General features: G+C 34.7%; 2 protein-coding genes and 2 long non-coding RNA genes across 5 annotated transcripts in view; 2 read left to right on the top strand and 2 right to left on the bottom strand.

Annotated features, from left to right (window-relative positions):
- LOC110448815 (WD and tetratricopeptide repeats protein 1-like) overlaps positions 1 to 1,039 on the bottom strand; it is a 12,325-nt gene extending 11,286 nt beyond the window's left edge. Inside the window, exon 1 of the mRNA XM_021495260.1 lies at positions 674 to 1,039. Coding sequence (XP_021350935.1) covers positions 674 to 724 — 51 coding nt within the window. The 5' untranslated portion in view covers positions 725 to 1,039. The remainder of the gene's footprint in view (positions 1 to 673) is intronic.
- A 2,440-nt stretch (positions 1,040 to 3,479) lies between these two features.
- On the top strand, positions 3,480 to 12,897 carry LOC110448813 (TIP41-like protein). Of its 2 annotated transcripts, none has more exons than XM_021495259.1 (8): positions 3,480 to 3,524; positions 5,543 to 5,671; positions 6,016 to 6,195; positions 7,839 to 7,941; positions 8,285 to 8,416; positions 11,499 to 11,594; positions 12,021 to 12,083; positions 12,504 to 12,897. In XM_021495259.1, the coding sequence occupies exons 2-8, from the start codon at positions 5,550 to 5,552 to the stop codon at positions 12,630 to 12,632; spliced, it is 825 nt and encodes a 274-aa protein (XP_021350934.1). In that variant the 5' UTR covers positions 3,480 to 3,524; positions 5,543 to 5,549; the 3' UTR covers positions 12,633 to 12,897. The 2 variants fall into 2 exon arrangements, with proteins under 2 accessions (XP_021350934.1, XP_021350933.1); XM_021495258.1 differs by having other exon boundaries at positions 3,489 to 3,633.
- Positions 12,898 to 12,926: 29 nt separating this feature from the next.
- On the bottom strand, positions 12,927 to 14,211 carry LOC110448812. The gene is made up of 4 exons (XR_002462779.1): positions 14,131 to 14,211; positions 13,768 to 14,039; positions 13,235 to 13,438; positions 12,927 to 13,143 (listed from the first exon to the last, which is right to left on the bottom strand). It is a non-coding gene; the product is annotated as an uncharacterized LOC110448812 (long non-coding RNA).
- Positions 14,212 to 16,394: 2,183 nt separating this feature from the next.
- Positions 16,395 to 17,289, top strand: LOC110448811. The gene is made up of 2 exons (XR_002462778.1): positions 16,395 to 16,454; positions 16,566 to 17,289. It is a non-coding gene; the product is annotated as an uncharacterized LOC110448811 (long non-coding RNA).
- Positions 17,290 to 19,732: the final 2,443 nt, after the last annotated feature.

The following is a 19,732-nucleotide window of genomic DNA, read 5'->3' as shown; positions in this document are numbered from 1 at the left end:
CCTCCCTGTTCTTAATGGAATTAAGTGATAATTTTACCTTCTTCATCAATTCCAGTACTAATGGATTAAGTCATATGAAATTAGATAAAATGGTTACTAAATTGGTCCCTGGATTGAGTAGATCTGAATATATATGTAGTAGGAACCGTCTGGGTTGATTTGTGGTGATCAGGTAGCTAGATAACAAGATCATCTCCTAGAGTTAGGTCCAGATTACAAAACTATATATTTATAATATTTTAGGGCAAGGTGGTTTTTAGGTCTGTTTAGTTGTTTATTTGCTTATACAGTTTCATTTGATGTTTCTTCCATAAACTTTCTTGTGATCATTAGACTCAGATTCGTACATGGTCAACATGATCTGCAAATAGCTAAACTTGAAATTCTTCCAATAACACAACTGTTCATGAAAAATGAAAACAGTAAGGTTTTTTTTAATCATTTCAACTACTAATTTTAAAATAAATTTAGGTGAATGACGAAGCTCTCTCTCCTTCTACCAAGTACAAATATTTACAATAGTGAATACTGAATACTATATTAAAAGTGAAAGCGAAAATGACATATTTAATTAGTATTACTTCTAACTTAGTATTCCAATTTGTGGATAAGCTTTAGTTTCCTTGTATTTGACATGACGTGAGAAGAAGAGCGACAGATAAATGAAACTCACATCGGTTTCTCTTCTGAATTTGCTGCTCAATTTTCGAGACGCGAAAGCCATGTTTTCCCTTTTTAATACAACTGGCCCTTAGAATAGGTCAGAATTAGGCTAAATACACAACGATGTTAAATAAATTTGCCTTTTCCTTTTTTTTCAACTCTGTCCAAAATGACGCCGTTATCTGGTGCTTTTTTCATGTTGTTACACAAAATGTCCACTTATAATGCTGAAAATATAGGTATCATATTTGCTAATGTTCCCATTCCTAAAGCCACAACTGACACGTGTTAACAGAACTACAGAGTTCTATTATTTCGATATGAAGTGTCGCCCGACGTCTCAAGTCTTCATGATTTGTTGATATTCCTCGGTGTGTAATGACAGGTCTTATAAATTGCTAGACAAAAAGAAGTGGAACGCACTAGTGCGTACGGAATGAGCAAAAGAAATGAAATTGTTCACCAACATTGGGTGTCCCGTCAATTTTGAAAAGATGAAATGGGAGATATGAAGAATGAGGATTATCTGTTTTAATCTGTATTTTTATATAGCCATTAAGTCTGTAATATCACGGACTAAGAAAATCGAAGTCCATGTAATTTGTTTGCTTCTGCTATAATGAGCTTTCTTTCTTATTTCTTAATTCCAATGGAGTCCCTTAGGTCTAAATAAATCAATTTAATTCATAAAATAGTTGCATCATTATATAGTATATATTGATAACTTGATAAGACAATAACACACTTCTTTTATAAAAATAGATATAAAATGTTACATGTGCCATAGGCTATAATCAATAAAATAATGCTGGTAATTGAATTATATAAAATATAAAGTGAATAACCATATATTGGTATTTTTACAATTAAAGATATATAGTATTAACCAATCCCTACCGACCAAACACTCAGACATTAACGTACAGTAATCTAATTGATTGGCAATGTACCGGTAAATAAATTTAACCACGGAATTAGATTGTTAATTCCATGCTTAAACAAAAAAAAATCATTTGAAATAAATAAGATAGTAACAAGTGTATCCCGTTTGGAATAGTTAAAATCTGATACAAACGATACATTTAAAACAATTGAATTTTATTTAAATTAATTGCTACTTGCAGAAGAGGGCTGGTGGTTGGGCCAATCCCTACCGACCAAACTCTCAGACTGCATATAAAGTAACAATATAGTATACTTTAATAACAATGTTTATGATAATATTTGAATTAAGAAGTAAAAGAGTATATCACTGAAGTCTCACCATTACCCTTTCACAAAATCACATTTTTGTTCCGATCTAAACTTTGATGTTAAATGTAGCATAAACAAAATGTTTTATTTTGCCTTTCACTTTTGCTCAATCCTATCTCTCTTACGGTATGACAACATTTAATCTAAATTGTTGTCACAAAATATAAATTTGGGTTGAGGTACTGTTGGCGGGGGAAAACCTTTCTAGAGTGTCTCCATATAAATTGTGCAATATCGTATTTTAGAGAATTAACATAGAATCTTTGACGTTGGAGCTACATGTATACCATATGATTTTGATTTATAAGTAATAGACAAAAGTACGTCATATTACCTAAAATGTCTGTATCGTGTTCCTTTCAGAGGTGCTGCTGATGGGGAAACCCTTTCTAAAGAGTAATAAAGTGTGCAATATTGTCTTTTGGAGAATTAACATAGAATTTCTGGAGTTGGAGCTATACCATATGATGTTGATTTATAGATAATAGTATAATAGACACAAATCAAGTTTTATATGACCTAGAAGTCTCCGTATCATGTTCTTTCTTTTGATCAATTCCCCCCTGCTAAAGCATAACGATGAAGTAAATTGAACTCGGCGACAACATTTTAAACCATAATTGAATTACATGTCATTACAAAGAAATCAGATCTTTCTTACCAGAACACAAAGTTAAGTTTAATGATAAAAATCTTGAAACTAGTAAAAAGATAAAAATAACCCCCCCAAAAAACCCGAAAAGGATTTGACAGGATCAGAAACATAAATTATAATTATTGTAATATATGACTCTGAGATGATGTAGGAGGAAGGAGATGGGTGGCGCAGTGGATATAACGCACTCGACTTTCACCAAGGTGGCCGGGGTTCGATTCCCCAATCGGACGTGAAAAAGTATGGGAACACCTGCCCGACCACGTGCATGTGTTTCCCCGGGTACTGCAGTTTCCTCCAACATTAGACCCACAGTGCGCGTATATCTGGGCTAGCTAAACTTATTAATATAAGTTGTCATAACTTGTTTCATAATTGTTGTAAAATAATAAAGTTTATATTTTATAGGAGATGGCTGATTAATTTACTGATTCTGATATCGAAATGCTAGACTGGACAGTATACATAACAGTCTCGAAAACTGTCATTTGACTGGACAGTATACATAACAGTCTCGAAAACTGTCATTTGATTGGACAGTATACATAACAGTCTCTAAAACTGTCATTTGACTGGACAGTATACATAACAGTCTCTAAAACTGTCATTTGACTGGATAGTATACATAACAGTCTCTAAAACTGTCATTTGATATCAAATGATTTGTTTGCTTATTCCTTTTCCCAAATTTTGAACACATTGCGTTTCGGCTGTCCAAATCTGAAATATTGATAAATTATATGTCGTAAAATTATTATGTCATTTATGTTTTTTATATGATAAACTTAATTTAATAATTAATATGTGTTCAAGAAAAAAATCCACTTAAATATTTCAACTATATGATTATTGATTTTTAATGATACCAAACTGTTAGTTATGCTTACTCAACAGTAAACCGGAAGTAATCGGTTTATGATACAACAACATTGCGGGAGTTTTCACAGAAAAAGTAAGCAATGCGTGAAAGGCGCTATTTCACACGAAAACGAGCAGACTGATAATTGCAAATTGCCATGACGATATGATGATGGAATTCTAGGCGATTTTAACTGTGAAATGTACGTTCATTGTTGAAATTTAATCTTAATGACCGAGGAATATCCCACAGGTTGGGCACAATGGCGCATATCGGTAATTGATCATGAGAACACATAAAGTTCTTTGAAACATTATGAACAAAAAAGAGCAATTCTTACAACGTAATTCATTTGCACTGGATGATCCCATTGATTACACAATGGAAAGAACAAAGTCCGTGATATTGATTGTCATTTTCACAATAAATTACACATCAGAATTGTTATTTTTTTTGTGTACAAATGTTACTTTAAGAATAATACCTTATTTTTGCTCCAAGTGTTTAAAAAATCTTTTTGTGTTTTTATTTCACATTATTCCCAATTTCAGTAATAGAATTGTTACTGAAATTGGAAACTTACCCAAATGCAGGATAATTACCCATACGCGCCGGTGTGCCCAACCTGTCTCGCATGTACTTCACTGTGTTTTTCGTATAAACAGTAAACTCTCCTAACTTCCGTTATGATATAACTGTAACAATATTTGAGTTTTTTTAGAACAAAACAATGTTTGGCAAACAGGATTTAAGGCGAAACAACTTGACATCTTGCTAGAGGGATTTTTCTCTAGATCAGTCGATAGAGCTATGGACTATTGGACGGAGGGTCACTGGTTCAATACCTTGAGGAAGCACACTACTCTCTTTTTTGTTACATGTTAATCATTAGAACTATATAGCCATATTTGCTAGTGCTCTATTACCTGAGAAATTTGTAAAAAAAAATATATGTACTCTATAGCAAAATTAGCAACTTATTTCTGTGTTCATGATAGCAAAAGATCAATGTCAAAGTTAATCAAACCATCATCAGTTTTACCCTCTCTTAAATGGAGTGAAAAAATCCAGAGATGAGTTTTGACTTCATCTTGATCTCACATATCTAAGACCTTAAGTACAAACTGAAAGTGGTATACACCTGACAATAATCAATACTGAAATACCTGAAGAAACTCTTGGAAGTTAGTATAGAACATGAACTAATAATGTTCAACAAAACATAAACATGTAGGTGTTTCTGCCTCTAACTACACCATCCTAGCAGGACTTTCAGTTGACTTTGACTTTTAGCAATTTCAGAGGACAAATAATATTTTCCCTGAAATTTTGAGGGTCAGAACACAAGTCAAATAGACATACCCTTTCAAACCCGAGATTCAAAGCTCATTTTCAGGAGTCAAAAACATACCTCAACGGTCTACTGAAAGGCTTGTCTAGCATCATTGAAAACAAGATCTACATGTAATTAGTTTAGACACGTCTTAAATGAAGTCATACTACAAACATGTTTAAATCCTCATCCCATCCAGAATGTCTGCATCTGTGGTATCTTTCAAGAGGAACCTGTCGTCTCTCCATTTCTAATTCCATATGCTTCTTCTAGTACTGTATAGGTCATTGTAGTTCTCAACATTTCATCCTTTGTAACGGCAATACTTTACATAAGTTTATTTGGATTGTGATCATGTTTAGTTGATTAAGTAAAATATAAGGCCAAACAAAAATTGTGTGTTTCAGGTATCCCAACTATCCTAAATTTTCCTGTTGACTCTAGTACATTTATGGCTTTCAAGCTTGTACCTATTCAAGATTAATTCATTAGCCAGGCAAAGCTCAGATTAACTCATTTGAATAATGTTCCTGTTCTGAGAGCCTCGCCCCATTCTTGACATCTTAATAGCCATCATAATTTGTGGACATGCATTGTGACATTTTATATTGATCTATGAAATTAAAGATTATTTGCCTACTGACTTATCCTGGCTTCTTATATAATAACCTGATCATGAAACAGAAATAATTTTTGTCTTAGCCTAAGATAGAAATAAGAAAAATATTTTTTCTAATTATCTCTCCTATCATATTTTGTTTTCCTGTTTCCTCCACAGCTGAACCATGATGGCGGGAGATAATAAGGCCACTGGGAAAACGAAAACAGAAAAATTCCAATTTGGTCCATGGACTTTAAATGCAACACAGAGCCATATCCTTAAGTCTGAGGGACCTGAGAGGGAAAGGTACATATCATTTGCTTGGTAGATACATGTTTCTATTTTCAAATCTGAATTGTAACTAGCTGACTGGTAAAATTTCAAAAATGTTACTTTATCAATTGAATATCAGCAAAAATATATTGTTCCCAAAACCTGTGACATTCATATCAGCAGAGGAGAATGTTGAAACCACCAGCTTTGGACATATCAGAGCCTTTCTCAAGTGGTGTGTGACCATAAATTTATCTTTCACTATGATATCAATATATAATACAAGATATCATGATTTCGCCTAATAAAACGTTATGACAATAAAATTGAAGTTCAAGTTCTCTGTATAAATGGGTTATCTGGTTTGTTGTTAACAGATTTGACAGCCAGTTAGAACTGCCTCAGTTTCCAGAGATGGTATTTGCTAACAATGTACTTCGCCTTGAACATATGGGAGGATTTGGAATAGAATTCAACACATTAGATGCACTGAAGATGGTCGATGCTCACCATGACCACCTGAAGGTTGCAGTTTCTCAGGCTTGGCAGGAAGCAAGGTAAGTGGTACTCGATGTTGATTGACCAAGGTGCTGGCATGGCTTAATCAAAGGACCAAGTATATAAATTTGGACTACCAAGGCATGTATTGAAGTGGCTGGTGGTCATCTTCTCTAGATCCACATTGCAGAAAATATTTCCTTTAAATTGGTCCAACTAGCAAGTATGATAATGTATTGATGTATTATTTTCAAGGTTGGAAATTAACTTGTATTTATATTATTATTTAGCAGTATTTGCTTTAATGATATTACATGTATTGGGAATGTAAACAATTTACAATAAAGGGGGGTTGGGTGCAGTGGAAAACACACTCACCGTTCACCATGATGCCCAAAGCTGATGCCTAGATCAGATGTGAAAAGGTATTGGGTCACAGGCCCAACCACATGAGTTTTCTGCAGGTACTGCGGTTTTCTCTCTCATTAAAACTCTCTATGCACGTCAACCTAGGCCAACAAGAGTGATTTATATAAAACAGAATAACTTGTTCAATAATTGTTTTAAAATGAATAAATATATTTAAATTTGACAAAAAAAAAGGATTAAGATGTCCAATGCATCCACTGCACCCCCAACCCCTTTTTTTATGATTTTTTTACATTCTCCATAATATCATTAAAGCAAATACTGCTAAAGTTTAAAGTTTATATATTTATACCATAAAAGGGCTGTAACTGAATTTACTCGGGACTGAATTATAATAATGTTAATTCAGTTTTGATGGGAAGTTTTTCTATACTGTAATACACATTTTTAAAGTAAAATTACAGTCACATTTTCATGGCTACATTGGGGGGGGGGTGTTGCAGTGGATAACACTTACCTTTCAAGGCTGCTGGGGTTCAATTCTGAGATCAGACGTGAAAAGGTATAAGGGTCACCTGCCCAACCACATTTTTTCAGGCGCTGTTTTTTCCTCCTTCATTAAAACCCCTCTATGCACTCCAATCTGGGATAACAGGAATGATTTATAAAAGTCATAATATTTATATCATTAAATAGACTGTAACTAAATTTACTTGCGACTGATTTATAATGAAGTTAGTTCAGTTTGATTGAAAGCTTCTCTATACTGTAATACACTGTTGAAGTAATTACAATCACATTTTCCTTGAAACATGTGTATAACTGGAAAGAAGTCTGTGAAAGGAAGTACAATAATTAATGTGGTCCTGAATTAAATTTTGATTGGTCCGTGTACTAACTTCCTCAAAAATGTATAACTGATCTACATTTGTTCACCAAAAAATAATTCTGTTGAATAATAATGGGTTATATTTCCATAATGATAATGGGTTATATTTCCATAATGATAATGGGTTATATTGCCTTAATAATAATGGGTTATATTTCCATAATAATAATGGGTTATATTGCCATAATAATAAGGGGGTATATTTCCATAATAATATTGGGTTATATTTCCATAATAATACCATAATAATAATGGGTTATATTTAATATGGAGTAATGGGTTCTATTTCCAAATTTCAGTTGAGATAGATGGGCAGATTGAGTGATGTTCCTCATGAAGTCATGAGCCAGAGTAAAATATTGATGTGACCTTAGTACAAAATATGATTAATTGACAAATGTTGTTCTGCTTATTTACATGAAATATATACTTGATTGTTTGTAGAGCTGACAGTGAACATATCAAAGATGTGATAAAGCCGTTTGATTGGACCTATACTACCGAGTACAAAGGCACTGTGTTTGGTAAAGATGATGCTCAAATCAAGGTATCTATACTACAATATCTGAACTGACAAAAGTTAAAGCTTTAAAAAGGAAATAATATAGAACACTTTATGGTTTAAAAGATGATGCTCAAATCAAGGTATTTACTACAAAATCTTATCTGAATTAAAATAGATTAAAGCTTCAATAAGGAAATAATACAGAAACCTTTATGGTTAGATATACCATTATCAATGTAACCTGATTTTCATGTTTGCCTGAATGTTCATTTAAAAGTGATACTCTCTGTAATCTCTCATTAGATTAGGTTGGTATCTTATAATACTGTGGAATGATTTGAGTACTAATTATACATCTTCAGTTGAGTCCTTGTAACTATTGTAGGTGTCTGACACATCAGAAAGGATAGATATGGAGAAGTTAATGGTGAAGGAGAAGATCATGTTTTATGCTGACACTTTATTGTTTGAGGATGAGCTCGCAGATAATGGAACCTCCATTTTAAATGTTAAGATTGTAAGTACTCATTATGTCAGTGTTAGCAGGTGAAATCTCTCACAATATGGAGAAATAATATGGAGAAATATGGATGTGTGGACTGAACATTCGTATGTGTCTGCACAACTGGTGTGATTCTTCCACAGAACTTGTATTTTCTTAAAAGACGAATCAACATTAACTTGTGGATGTGAATATTGAAAAAGAAGAAACTAAGTATATATCTCTGTAATCCATTTCTCTTAGATACTAGTTGGTGGCATTCATTTCAGTAATTTGTAAGTCACAAAATTGCTGACTGATTTAACTCACCTAGAGAAATATGGAGGTGCCGCCTGATCATTTTTAAGTCCAAATGTTCGGTGCGGTTCTTCCATGACACTAAGCATTATATCTCTGTAATCCATTTCCCTTAGATACTATAGCTAGTTGGTGGCATTAATTTCAGTAATTTGTAAGTCACAAAATTGCTGACTGATTTAACTCACCTAGAGAAATACGAAGGTGCCGACTGATCATTTTTAAGTCCAAATGTTCGGTGCAATTCTTCCATGACACTATGTATTATATAGAGAATAATACATGCCTTTTTCTATATCACACCAAGTATCAACCCGAGACTGCAATATCAGCCCGAGGGCCGATATTGGTCGAGGGTTGATACTGGGTGTGATATGGAAAAAGGCGTGTTTTATTCTGTTTATTACATACTTACTAATAAAAGCTACTATCTTATGATCTATTTTTCTTTTGAAATATTGAAAAACGAAAAATTTCAAAAGGGGTGTGATACTTATATCCAAAAGGGTGTGATACTTGTTTTGCGGGCTGATATGGAGAGGGCTGATACAGGTTTTGGGGTGTGATATGGCGGGGGCTGATTAGGCTTTTGGGGTGTGATACAGCGAGGGCTGGGGTGTGATACAGCGAGGGCTGATATGAGTTAGAGCAATTGTGTCGTATCGCATATACAAAAAACCCATATTTATCAGTAAGTATGTAATAAATCTCTGTAATCCATTTCTCTTAGATACTTGTTGGTGGCATTCATTTCAGTAATTTGTAAGTCACAAAATTGCTGACAGAATTAACTCACCTAGAGAAATATGGAGGTGCCGACTGATCATTTTTAAGTCCAAATGTTCGGTGCGATTCTTCCATGACATACTAGTATTTTATTGAAAAATAGTTCTACAGAATAATTGTACATGAATTACTTGGTAAGATAGAAGCATGATAATTAAAATTAGTTCTACAGAATTATTGTACATGAATTACTTGGTAAGATAGAAGCATGATAATTTAGATTATTTCACAGCTAACAGTCATATCCTATTTGGCTTCAGTGATAATTGTACCTCTATGAATGTTTAAAAATATTACACACAAACATCCTCGGAAAATGAGGGTCAAATTCTCAAGAAGGAGCCTTTTAACAACCTCTGATTAATCTTAGAAATCACTGGGCTTCAAATATGTTTTTCCACTAGATCAATGATATGTTTCCACTAGATAAATCATGTAACCTTGTGTGGAGCCCATAAAAGTGAAGATGATTGATTGAGAGAAACCAATATTCTGGTTTTCCTCACACACAGGCTATAAAAATGTCATATGATAAACCTATAGACGAAAAAGGTATTCTACTCCCACAACCACTAGGTTTCCTCACTCCCGACTCATTGGATAACCCTGCTAGGAGTTGGTTAACATTTTTGGTCACCCACTAGTGGGTTACACCCTGGACATGATGTCATTGGTCAATTTATTACTTTTGACGTCATGTAACAATGCTTTACGACGTCATCTTCCATTGTGACGTCATGATTCACTGCAATTGTTTCCCCCCCATCTTAAGCTGACAAAGTATATTTTCAAGGGAAACAAATGGCTTTCCAGATAAAATATTAACATTATGGGAGAAAAAGGACCCAAACCTTGTGATGGTAGGTTATCATGTTTACCTAACACTGGTTATTTAATTTTCAAATTGTATAAGACACTCGATAAATCTTGTGCCTTTATACAATTTGAAAATTAATTAACTCGAGTTAGATAAACATGATAACCAACCATCACTCGTTGGGAACCTCCATTTATCCAAATAGAGTAAATTGATGTTGTTTTATGCATGTAATATGTAACTAACTGGCATTTTCAAATAATGTGTATACTATTAAAATGATTTTCCATTTTATTTACTATACTCAGCTGTTTAATCATATAAATGTACCTGTTTTTTTAAGCTCACCTGGCCCGAAGGGCCAAGTGAGCTTATGCTGTGGTGCGGCGTCCATCCGTCGTCCAGCGTCAATATTGATCAAATAAATGACCTTCACCCATATTCAAGGTCAAAGTGGTCAAATATGTTAAAAACTTTAAACGACTTCTTCTGAATAACCAAAATGCCCACGGTTATGATATTTGGCCAGTATATATGCATAGCATGCTGGGATGAAGGGCTACCAAGTTTGTTTAAATGAATGACCTTCACTCATATTCAAGGTCATGGGTCAAGTATGTTAAAAACTTTAAACAACTTATTCTGAAAAACCAAAAGGCCAATGGTGATACTATTTAACCCGTAACATGCTTGGATGCAGGGCTATTAACTTTGTTCAAATGAATGACCTTGACCTGTATTAAAGGTCACAGGGGTCAAATTTGTTTAAAATCTTAAAACGACTTATCTGAATAACCATGAGGCCCAGAATGTTGATATTTGGATGAAGGGCTATCAAGTCATTTGAATGACCTTGACTCACTTTCAAGGTCACATTCGGTCAAATATATATAAACCTTTAAATGACATAATCTCATTAACAAGCTTTATTTCAGATCACTTTTAAGATTACAAGTTTTAGATTAATACCAGGTGAGTGATGCAGGCCCATTGGGCCTCTTGTCCCAATTTTAATGTAAATAATGTTTTCTAATTTACAGTGGCCCCTAATGTAAGTAATGCTACATGTAATTTTAAAATTAATTTTAATGGAAATAGTTCTATATGCAATTTTACAATGGATATGAATAGAAATATTGTTAAATGTAATTTTATGTCAAGTGTCCTAGGTAAATAGTGTTATATTCATTTTCACAGAGAGTCATGCCGACCAGTTTCTTTATCCTAATGAGGCTGTTTCTGAGGGTAGACAATGTCATGGTTAGGATCAATGACACACGACTTTACCACGAGGTAATCTTTACAAGACCTATATCACACCAACACTTTTCTGGTAGACAACTTATTATAGTGTTGTGTTGTGGTAAAAAGTCTTTTTTTACAGAAATTTAGCCTTTTAATAATTTTTAAGTTGTCATTTCATTATAAAGTTTTTCATTGACATTGGTGCGTACCTGATTTGTAAAATTTAGCCATTGGATTAAATATTCGATCAATCAGTCTAATATTTTATTTCTGTGTCACAATATTGACAGATTAAAACAGTTTGGTACCTATACATGCTACAAAATGTATCTGAATGTCAAAGTCTGTTATGTTAAAGTGTACAACTGTCAAATTAAAATGCTACATTCTTGATACTTTTATTCACATTTGTGCATGTATATTTCTGTGCAACACAAATACATATTGATTGCAGCTTTGTTTATGTATTTTCAGGCGGAAAACAACTATATTCTGAGAGAATTCTCTAGCAGAGATGATCAAATAAAGAATATTAAGGTACAGAACAGGATTTGTATCACATTTCCTTGACAAAATAAAATTTTACAGATTTGTACAGACACTTTATAAAAATATATGTACAACAGAAAAGTTTACAGGAATTTATCTGAGAATTATTTCATTATGAATGTGTCTGATATTTGTTTGCATAGATATTCATGTAACCTCATTGACCTAGGCTCTTGGTCGTTTCTAAAAATTTAGTGCTGAATTAGAGAGATGTTTCTACCCTCATTTTATGTGTCCTACAACTAAAACATTTCTATTTTCTCTTTATATGTGCCATGGCTAATGCATTTATACATTTTTGTACGTTTAATATATTACAATGAGTTTCTACTTTCACTTTTTGTGTGCCATAGTGAATATGTTTATACTTTTACTGTATCACTATAAGTTTTTCTCTCACTTTATCAGGCTCCCTTACATGCCTTGACACAACCAAATGAAGTCCAGAAATATCTTACTGTGCGGAAGGAAGTGTCTCAAAAATTGGAATTTCCCATACTGTCTACAGACTCCAACTCGTTACCTCAGCAGACGTAACCAACAAAGAATTGTCTATTGTTACTTGTACACTGCACCAAGCTACCTTGTTACTGTGACCATTGGAGGCACCAAGCTACCTTATTACTGTGACCATTGGAGTCACCAAGCTACCTTGTTTCTGTGACCATTGGAGTCACCAAGCTACCTTGTTTCTGTGACCATTGGAGTCACCAAGCTACCTTGTTACTATGACCATTGGAGAGGATTTTTGAATGATTAGCAGTATATGAAATTCTGTAATAGAAGTGTGTGTTGTATTTTCTGTAATACCTTGTTACTGTGACCATTGGAGTCACCAAGCCACCTTGTTACTGTGACCATTGGTGTCACCAAGCTACCTTGTTACTGTGACCATTGGTGTCACCAAGCTACCTTGTTACTGTGACCATTGGTGTCACCAAGCTACCTTGTTACTGTGACCATTGGAGTCCCCAAGCTACCTTGTTACTGTGACCATTGGAGGCACAAAGCTACCTTGTTACTGTGACCATCGGAGTCACCAAGCTACCTTGTTACTGTGACCATTGGAGAGGATTTTTGAATGATTAGCAGTATATGAAATTCTGTAATAGAAGTGTGTGTTGTATTTTCTGTAATACCTTGTTACTGTGACCATTGGAGTCACCAAGCCACCTTGTTACTGTGACCATTGGTGTCACCAAGCTACCTTGTTACTGTGACCATTGGAGTCCCCAAGCTACCTTGTTACTGTGACCATTGGAGGCACCAAGCGACCTTATTACTGTGACCATTGGAGGCACCAAGCTACCTTGCTACTGTGACCATTGGAGGCACCAAGCTACCTTGCTACTGTGACCATTGGAGGCACCTAGCTACCTTGTTACTGTGACCATTGGAGTCACCAAGCTACCTTGTTTCTGTGACCATTGGAGTCACCAAGCTACCTTGTTTCTGTGACCATTGGAGTCACCAAGCTACCTTGTTACCGTGACCATTGGAGTCACCAAGCTACCTTGTTACCGTGACCATTGGAGTCACCAAGCTACCTTGTTACTATGACCATTGGAGAGGATTTTTGAATGATTAGCAGTATATGAAATTCTGTAATAGAAGTGTGTGTTGTATTTTCTGTAATACCTTGTTACTGTGACCATTGGAGTCACCAAGCCACCTTGTTACTGTGACCATTGGAGTCACCAAGCCACCTTGTTACTGTGACCATTGGAGTCACCAAGCTACCTTGTTACTGTGAGCATTGTAGGCACCAAGCTACCTTGTTACTGTGACCATTGAAGGCACCAAGCTCCCTTGTTACTGTGACCATTGGAGTCACCAAGCTACCTTGTTTCTGTGACCATTGGAGTCACCAAGCTACCTTGTTTCTGTGACCATTGGAGTCACCAAGCTACCTTGTTACCGTGACCATTGGAGTCACCAAGCTACCTTGTTACTATGACCATTGGAGAGGATTTTTGAATGATTAGCAGTATATGAAATTCTGTAATAGAAGTGTGTGTTGTATTTTCTGTAATACCTTGTTACTGTGACCATTGGAGTCACCAAGCTACCTTGTTACCGTGACCATTGGAGTCACCAAGCTACCTTGTTACTGTGAGCATTGTAGGCACCAAGCTACCTTGTTACTGTGACCATTGTAGGCACCAAGCTACCTTGTTACTGTGACCATTGTAGGCACCAAGCTACCTTGTTACTGTGACCATTGGAGAGGATTTTTGAATGATTAGCAGTATATGAAATTCTGTAATAGAAGTGTGTGTTGTATTTTCTGTAATATCACATCCACATGCTGAAATGGCAGCTCACATTTATAGAATCCACAATTTAATTTCCTTTATGGTACATCTGCATCGGATGGGTATACAGTGTAGTTCCCAATCCAAGGTTCACACATTTTCCCTTGCTTTGACTTGTACATTTGAATTACATTGACACCCTACCTTTGTACTATTGCGTTAAGTGAATTAGCTATGTAAACAGCATGAAAGCTGATAGTTGTCTGATTAAAGACAAATATTTATTATGAACCAAAAATTAAGTCAGAAACTTTTTTTTATCATTTTGGCACTTCTTGTCAGACATATCTGATAGTATTTAAGGAAAATTCAGAACTTCTATTATGTTGGAAAGGTAATTATAATGTTTACATCTTTAAAAGAGTGAAATATTACCAAACAAAACAACAAGAATGCATCTTTAAAAAATATTTAAGAAACTGGAATAGTGAGCATTTTGTTATTTCTTACTGATGATACATATCATATTGTTCATTACAATATAGTGGTGAATGAAAAGTTATTGGTGTTTTTTTTATGATAACAAAAACCCCTCTGAATAACACATTGATGTAATTATATAAATGTACTGTGAACAACTGAAATCTTCTGGGTTTTTTTGCAAGCAATTGTTTTACTGGCTTAAGATTTATAGAGGCCATGGTGGGATCCCTTGATGCTGAAAGAGTTGTAAAACGAGGAAGTTTTGTTGAAATGTTTTGTTAACCCTAGGCCTAGACCCTTCTGAGCTTACCGCTTGTGATGGAAGGGAAGACAACTCTGAATGTTATGATCTTGTTTTCACACTTGTGTATTACTTGTGACCTGATTGCTTTACCTCACAACCTTGATTGTTCCCAATGTCAGTACGTACCACAGACACCCTATGTAGTGCTTAGCCTTCTAATTGTGCCAATGACGTGATGCATTGTGTAAGTATTTGCCTTATGTGAAATCCCTGTGGAATCTGTTTTGTACTTTATATCAGTATGGATGAATATATAAAAGTTGGAAGTGTTTAGATGAAAAAATGTGTTTCACTTTCAGTTTCTGTAGGTTCTGCTTTTGGAAGATGTACAGTCTTATTTGTGTGAGCTCATCTTCTGGTCATTTTGATTGTGGTATAGAAACAACTATTTTCACTAGATCTTTTTTGCACAAAAATAGGCTGTGTGCAAAAATATAGAATTATAACAGGCACACTATGTATGAAGCATTTACACTTATTTTTGACGGATGTATTTGAGTATCTGGAATCCTTTTACAATGTCAGATTCAGACTTTTATATAGCAGGCTTAAAAAAATGATTGTTGTGTATGTGTGATGATTATTGTTAGATTGAATTGATCCTGTTACAGCATGTAAAATCATTTCTCGTGATATTCCAAATTAGCAGGATGAACATTATATACTGTTCGGGTATCATTTGGATAAATTTTTAGATATAAAAGAATTTTCATTAATACATGGATGTAGCATAAATCAATATATTAAAAAGCATGCCTTTTTTACTATACCAGTGCTTTGCAAAATGAAAATCTTGCAATTAAGTTCTAATACAAAATCCACAATTTTTTCTTCCTGTGTAAATAAGGGACCATATATACACCAGGTATCTGATAGTTATACCAGATAGCTGTCCAAGGTACCAGGGCCCCCTGTGATAGTTCTACCAGATAGCTGTCCAAGGCACCAGGGCCGCCTGTGATAGTTCTACCAGCTAGCTGTACAAGGTACCAGGGCCGCCTGAGATAGTTATACCAGATAGCTGCCCAAGGTCCCAGGGCCGCCTGTGATAGTTATATCAGATAGCTGCCCAAGGCACCAGGGCCGCCTGTGATACTTCTACCAGATAGCTGTCCAAGGTCCCAGGGCCGCCTGTGATAGTTCTCCCAGCTAGCTGTCCAAGGTACCAGGCCCGCCTGTGATAGTTATACCAGATAGCTGCCCAAGGTACCAGGGCCGCCTGTGATAGTTATACCAGATATATTTTTTTCTTCCTGTGTAAATAAGGGACCATATATACACTAGGTATCTGATAGTTATACCAGATAGCTGTCCAAGGTACCAGGGCTGCCTGTGATAGTTATACCAGATATATTTTTTTCTTCCTGTGCAAATAAGGGACCATATATACACGAGGTATCTGATAGTTATACCAGATAGCTGCCCAAGGTACCGGGGCCGCCTGTGATAGTTATACCAGATAGCTGTCCAAGGTACCAGGGCTGCCTGTGGTAGTTCTACCAGATAGCTGCCCAAGGTACCAGGGCCACCTGTGATAGTTATACCAGATAGCTGTCCAAGGTACCAGGGCCGCCTGTGGTAGTTATACCAGATAGCTGTCCAAGGTACCAGGGGCCCGTGATAGTTATACCAGATAGCTGTCCAAGGTACCAGGGCCGCCTGTGATAGTTATACCAGATAGTTGTCCAAGGTACCAGGGGCCTGTGATAGTTATACCAGATAGCTGTCCAAGGTACCAGGGTCGCCTGTGATAGTTATACCAGATAGCTGTCCAAGGTACCAGGGGCCTGTGTGTTTCAGAAGACCAACCAGTTTGTCTATTTATAAATAGGATATTTCAAGAATAAAGCCTGACAGACATGCAAATGTTAATGCTGGCCTTAAATATCTTTGCAATATTAAGACATAGAGCATCATAAAATCATTAGGTCTGCCCTATTTCATAAACAAGTAACTATGATTCAACTGGTCCTATGTTGATACCAGATAACCACAATGGCCCTGATGACCAATGTATATCTTCAGGCTGATCAGAATAACTGTCCATAGAAGAGGAATATTGTGTGATAAAAATATTTTATATATCTTGAATGAATGCTATGGGCTGTAATTGTTTTAATGTAATTTCAATAAATCATTAAGAATTATAAAATAATGTGTTTTTGTGTTTTCTGAAGTAAGCTTAATTAATCATATAATACACTTACTTGAACAGTAAAGCACATTTACACATGCATATTTCAAATACATGCTTATAACTTATATTGTCTTCTAATGGGAAAGTAAAACGTGAAAAGGTTTTGGTTACTGTATTTCCCAAACCAATAATTGATGTCCAGTAGTACACTGTGTATTATTTGCGCACGTTTCATAGAATAGTGCGTAATATTTGTCCGATAGGTATGTGAGGAACGTATTAGGGCGAGTAATTCATGCGATTTGGTATTGACCAATGAGGTTGGAGCATGTGTGTGGGGTAGGACACGGGTGGTTGTTATTGTGTCATTCTAGCTTCGGACGTAGACGGAATGTACAAGTTTTAAATCTAAATTGAATTCAAAATTTATTTCATATGGAATGTTATGTACATGAATACATTGAGAATATATAGGAATCGAATTTATGTTGGATGTATAGAACCCCCCCCCCCCCCCCCCAAAAAAAATAATAATACATGAAGCATAGACGGGCTGTTACACCTGCTTCCGAAAGGAGTTCAGGTTGGGTGGTGGGGTTGGTTTTTGTAGATAAATACGATTCGCAATGAGAGGGAGAGATTGTGGGTTGTGGAGTGAATTTGTCAAAATTGTATGGAAACGTCTTTATCGTATCAAATGCAATTATAATAAATGCCTGTTCTGTCGTTCCATCTGCAGAGTAGCTACCTGCATATATCATGGTTGTTGTTTGTTTAATACGAGACGGAGTATATATAGGACTTGGATGTTTAGGATAAGTGATTATGGTGATACCAAAATACATGTGTTAGAAAGTATCCATTTGATCATTATGTTTATATCAAATGTCCACACGCTACACAATGGTCATAAATATCTTTTGTTTTCTCAAACTGTTTTTGCCATTGTAATATTCACTCCCCATTAGAGGTGTGGTGGATCATGTTTATAATCCATTCTGTTAAATTTTCAGGAAGGAAAAGTTTTTTAATTGTTCACAATTTTGTATCTTGAGCTAAAAATGGTGACATTCAAGATTTTATGTCATAGTTAAACTATAAAATAAAAAGTTGTGAATGGCAAAATCTGTTCTTGAGAAATTGTATTCGAAACTTTCAATTTGGTTTTGATCAGAAATCTTAACCATAATTATGTCATTGGGATACATTTTTATATCACTGTTAGTATTAAGGTTTGATGAAAACAGAATCCAAAGACAAACTCAAAACTTATTGGACTTTTATTGCAAAAAGAATAAAGAGCATGAAAAGAAACAGAAATAAGAAAAAAACAATTACAATGTACATAAAATTAAATAATCTGGGCAGAGACAAAGATGCAAAAACTGCTATAGAGACAATGGCAGTTATAATAACCTGAAGTACTATCACAGTCTATAGATACTCACTAAGACACTTCATAGTACTACCACATATATTGCAAAAGGCACTGGGATACCGATACACTTTATAAACCCTACTGCAGCAAACGTTTCCTTTCACCTGTTTATATATACAAAATATATCTGATAAATACATTATAATAATACTATTAAGGGTATGATGAGATTCTATTACCAGTTAGCCAAATAAGCAGTTTTAATTTGCTTTATACAAATACTGATTATATACTGTACAGCTAAAGATTAAAGTAAAATATGGAAAGTGTCTTGCCTCAATAAATTGAAGCAGGAACAAATTCCTCTCATAATGAGTGTAATCACATTGTATGAAAAAACGGCTTTGATAAACGATCTCAACATTTGAAGTAAAAAGAAGAGTGGTAATCTTTGAATAACTTTAGTCCAGACACTTAATTTTCCTAAAGGTGTCTGGCATTCAATTAGCATAGAAATTAGTAATTGTAAAAGGAAATATATATAAATGTCAAGGAATGTTTACATTCACAAATATCTTGTAATAACAAACTAACAACATAAATCACCCTCGTATAACATTGGATTACAAGGGTTTAGTGACTGCTTCAACAAATGTCCACTGTTATAATAATATACACAATCGTGTAAAAACACCCTGATTCACCATTTTAACAGTATAAAAATATATCACTATTGTAGTCGTTTTCTCCCCTCAAAAATTTTGATAAGGATATTTTTTATCAGTTGTATATTGATGTTTTGGCTACATTGTATACAAATACATGTACGGTGTATATAATTTATATGTACAGTGTATACAAAATACATGTACAGTGTATACAAAATACATGTACGGTGTATACAAAATTCATGTACAGTGTATATAAAATATACCCTTACTATTTTGATTACTGTGAAAATACTTATATATATATAAGTAGATATGTTTCAACCCATCCGTAACATACTGATACATGTTCTGTATAAATGTCTCTTTAATGTAATTATACAGGTCAAAAAGAAGTGGAATAGAAGTAAGT

Source organism: Mizuhopecten yessoensis, unplaced genomic scaffold (assembly GCF_002113885.1).
Source record: "Mizuhopecten yessoensis strain PY_sf001 unplaced genomic scaffold, ASM211388v2 scaffold4347, whole genome shotgun sequence".
Lineage (NCBI taxonomy): Eukaryota > Metazoa > Mollusca > Bivalvia > Pectinida > Pectinidae > Mizuhopecten > Mizuhopecten yessoensis.
This window is presented reverse-complemented; position numbering and strand designations above follow the sequence as displayed.

What these genes read in the sequence shown, in the direction of transcription:
- LOC110448813 (XM_021495259.1), top strand. Translation starts at nt 5,550, where the DNA reads ATGATGGCGGGAGATAATAAGGCCACTGGGAAAACGAAAACAGAAAAA. An exon ending in AAGATGATGCTCAAATCAAG is followed by an intron (nt 7,942 to 8,284) that starts GTATCTATACTA and finishes TAACTATTGTAG; the next exon opens with GTGTCTGACACATCAGAAAG. An exon ending in ATCAAATAAAGAATATTAAG is followed by an intron (nt 12,084 to 12,503) that starts GTACAGAACAGG and finishes TCACTTTATCAG; the next exon opens with GCTCCCTTACATGCCTTGAC.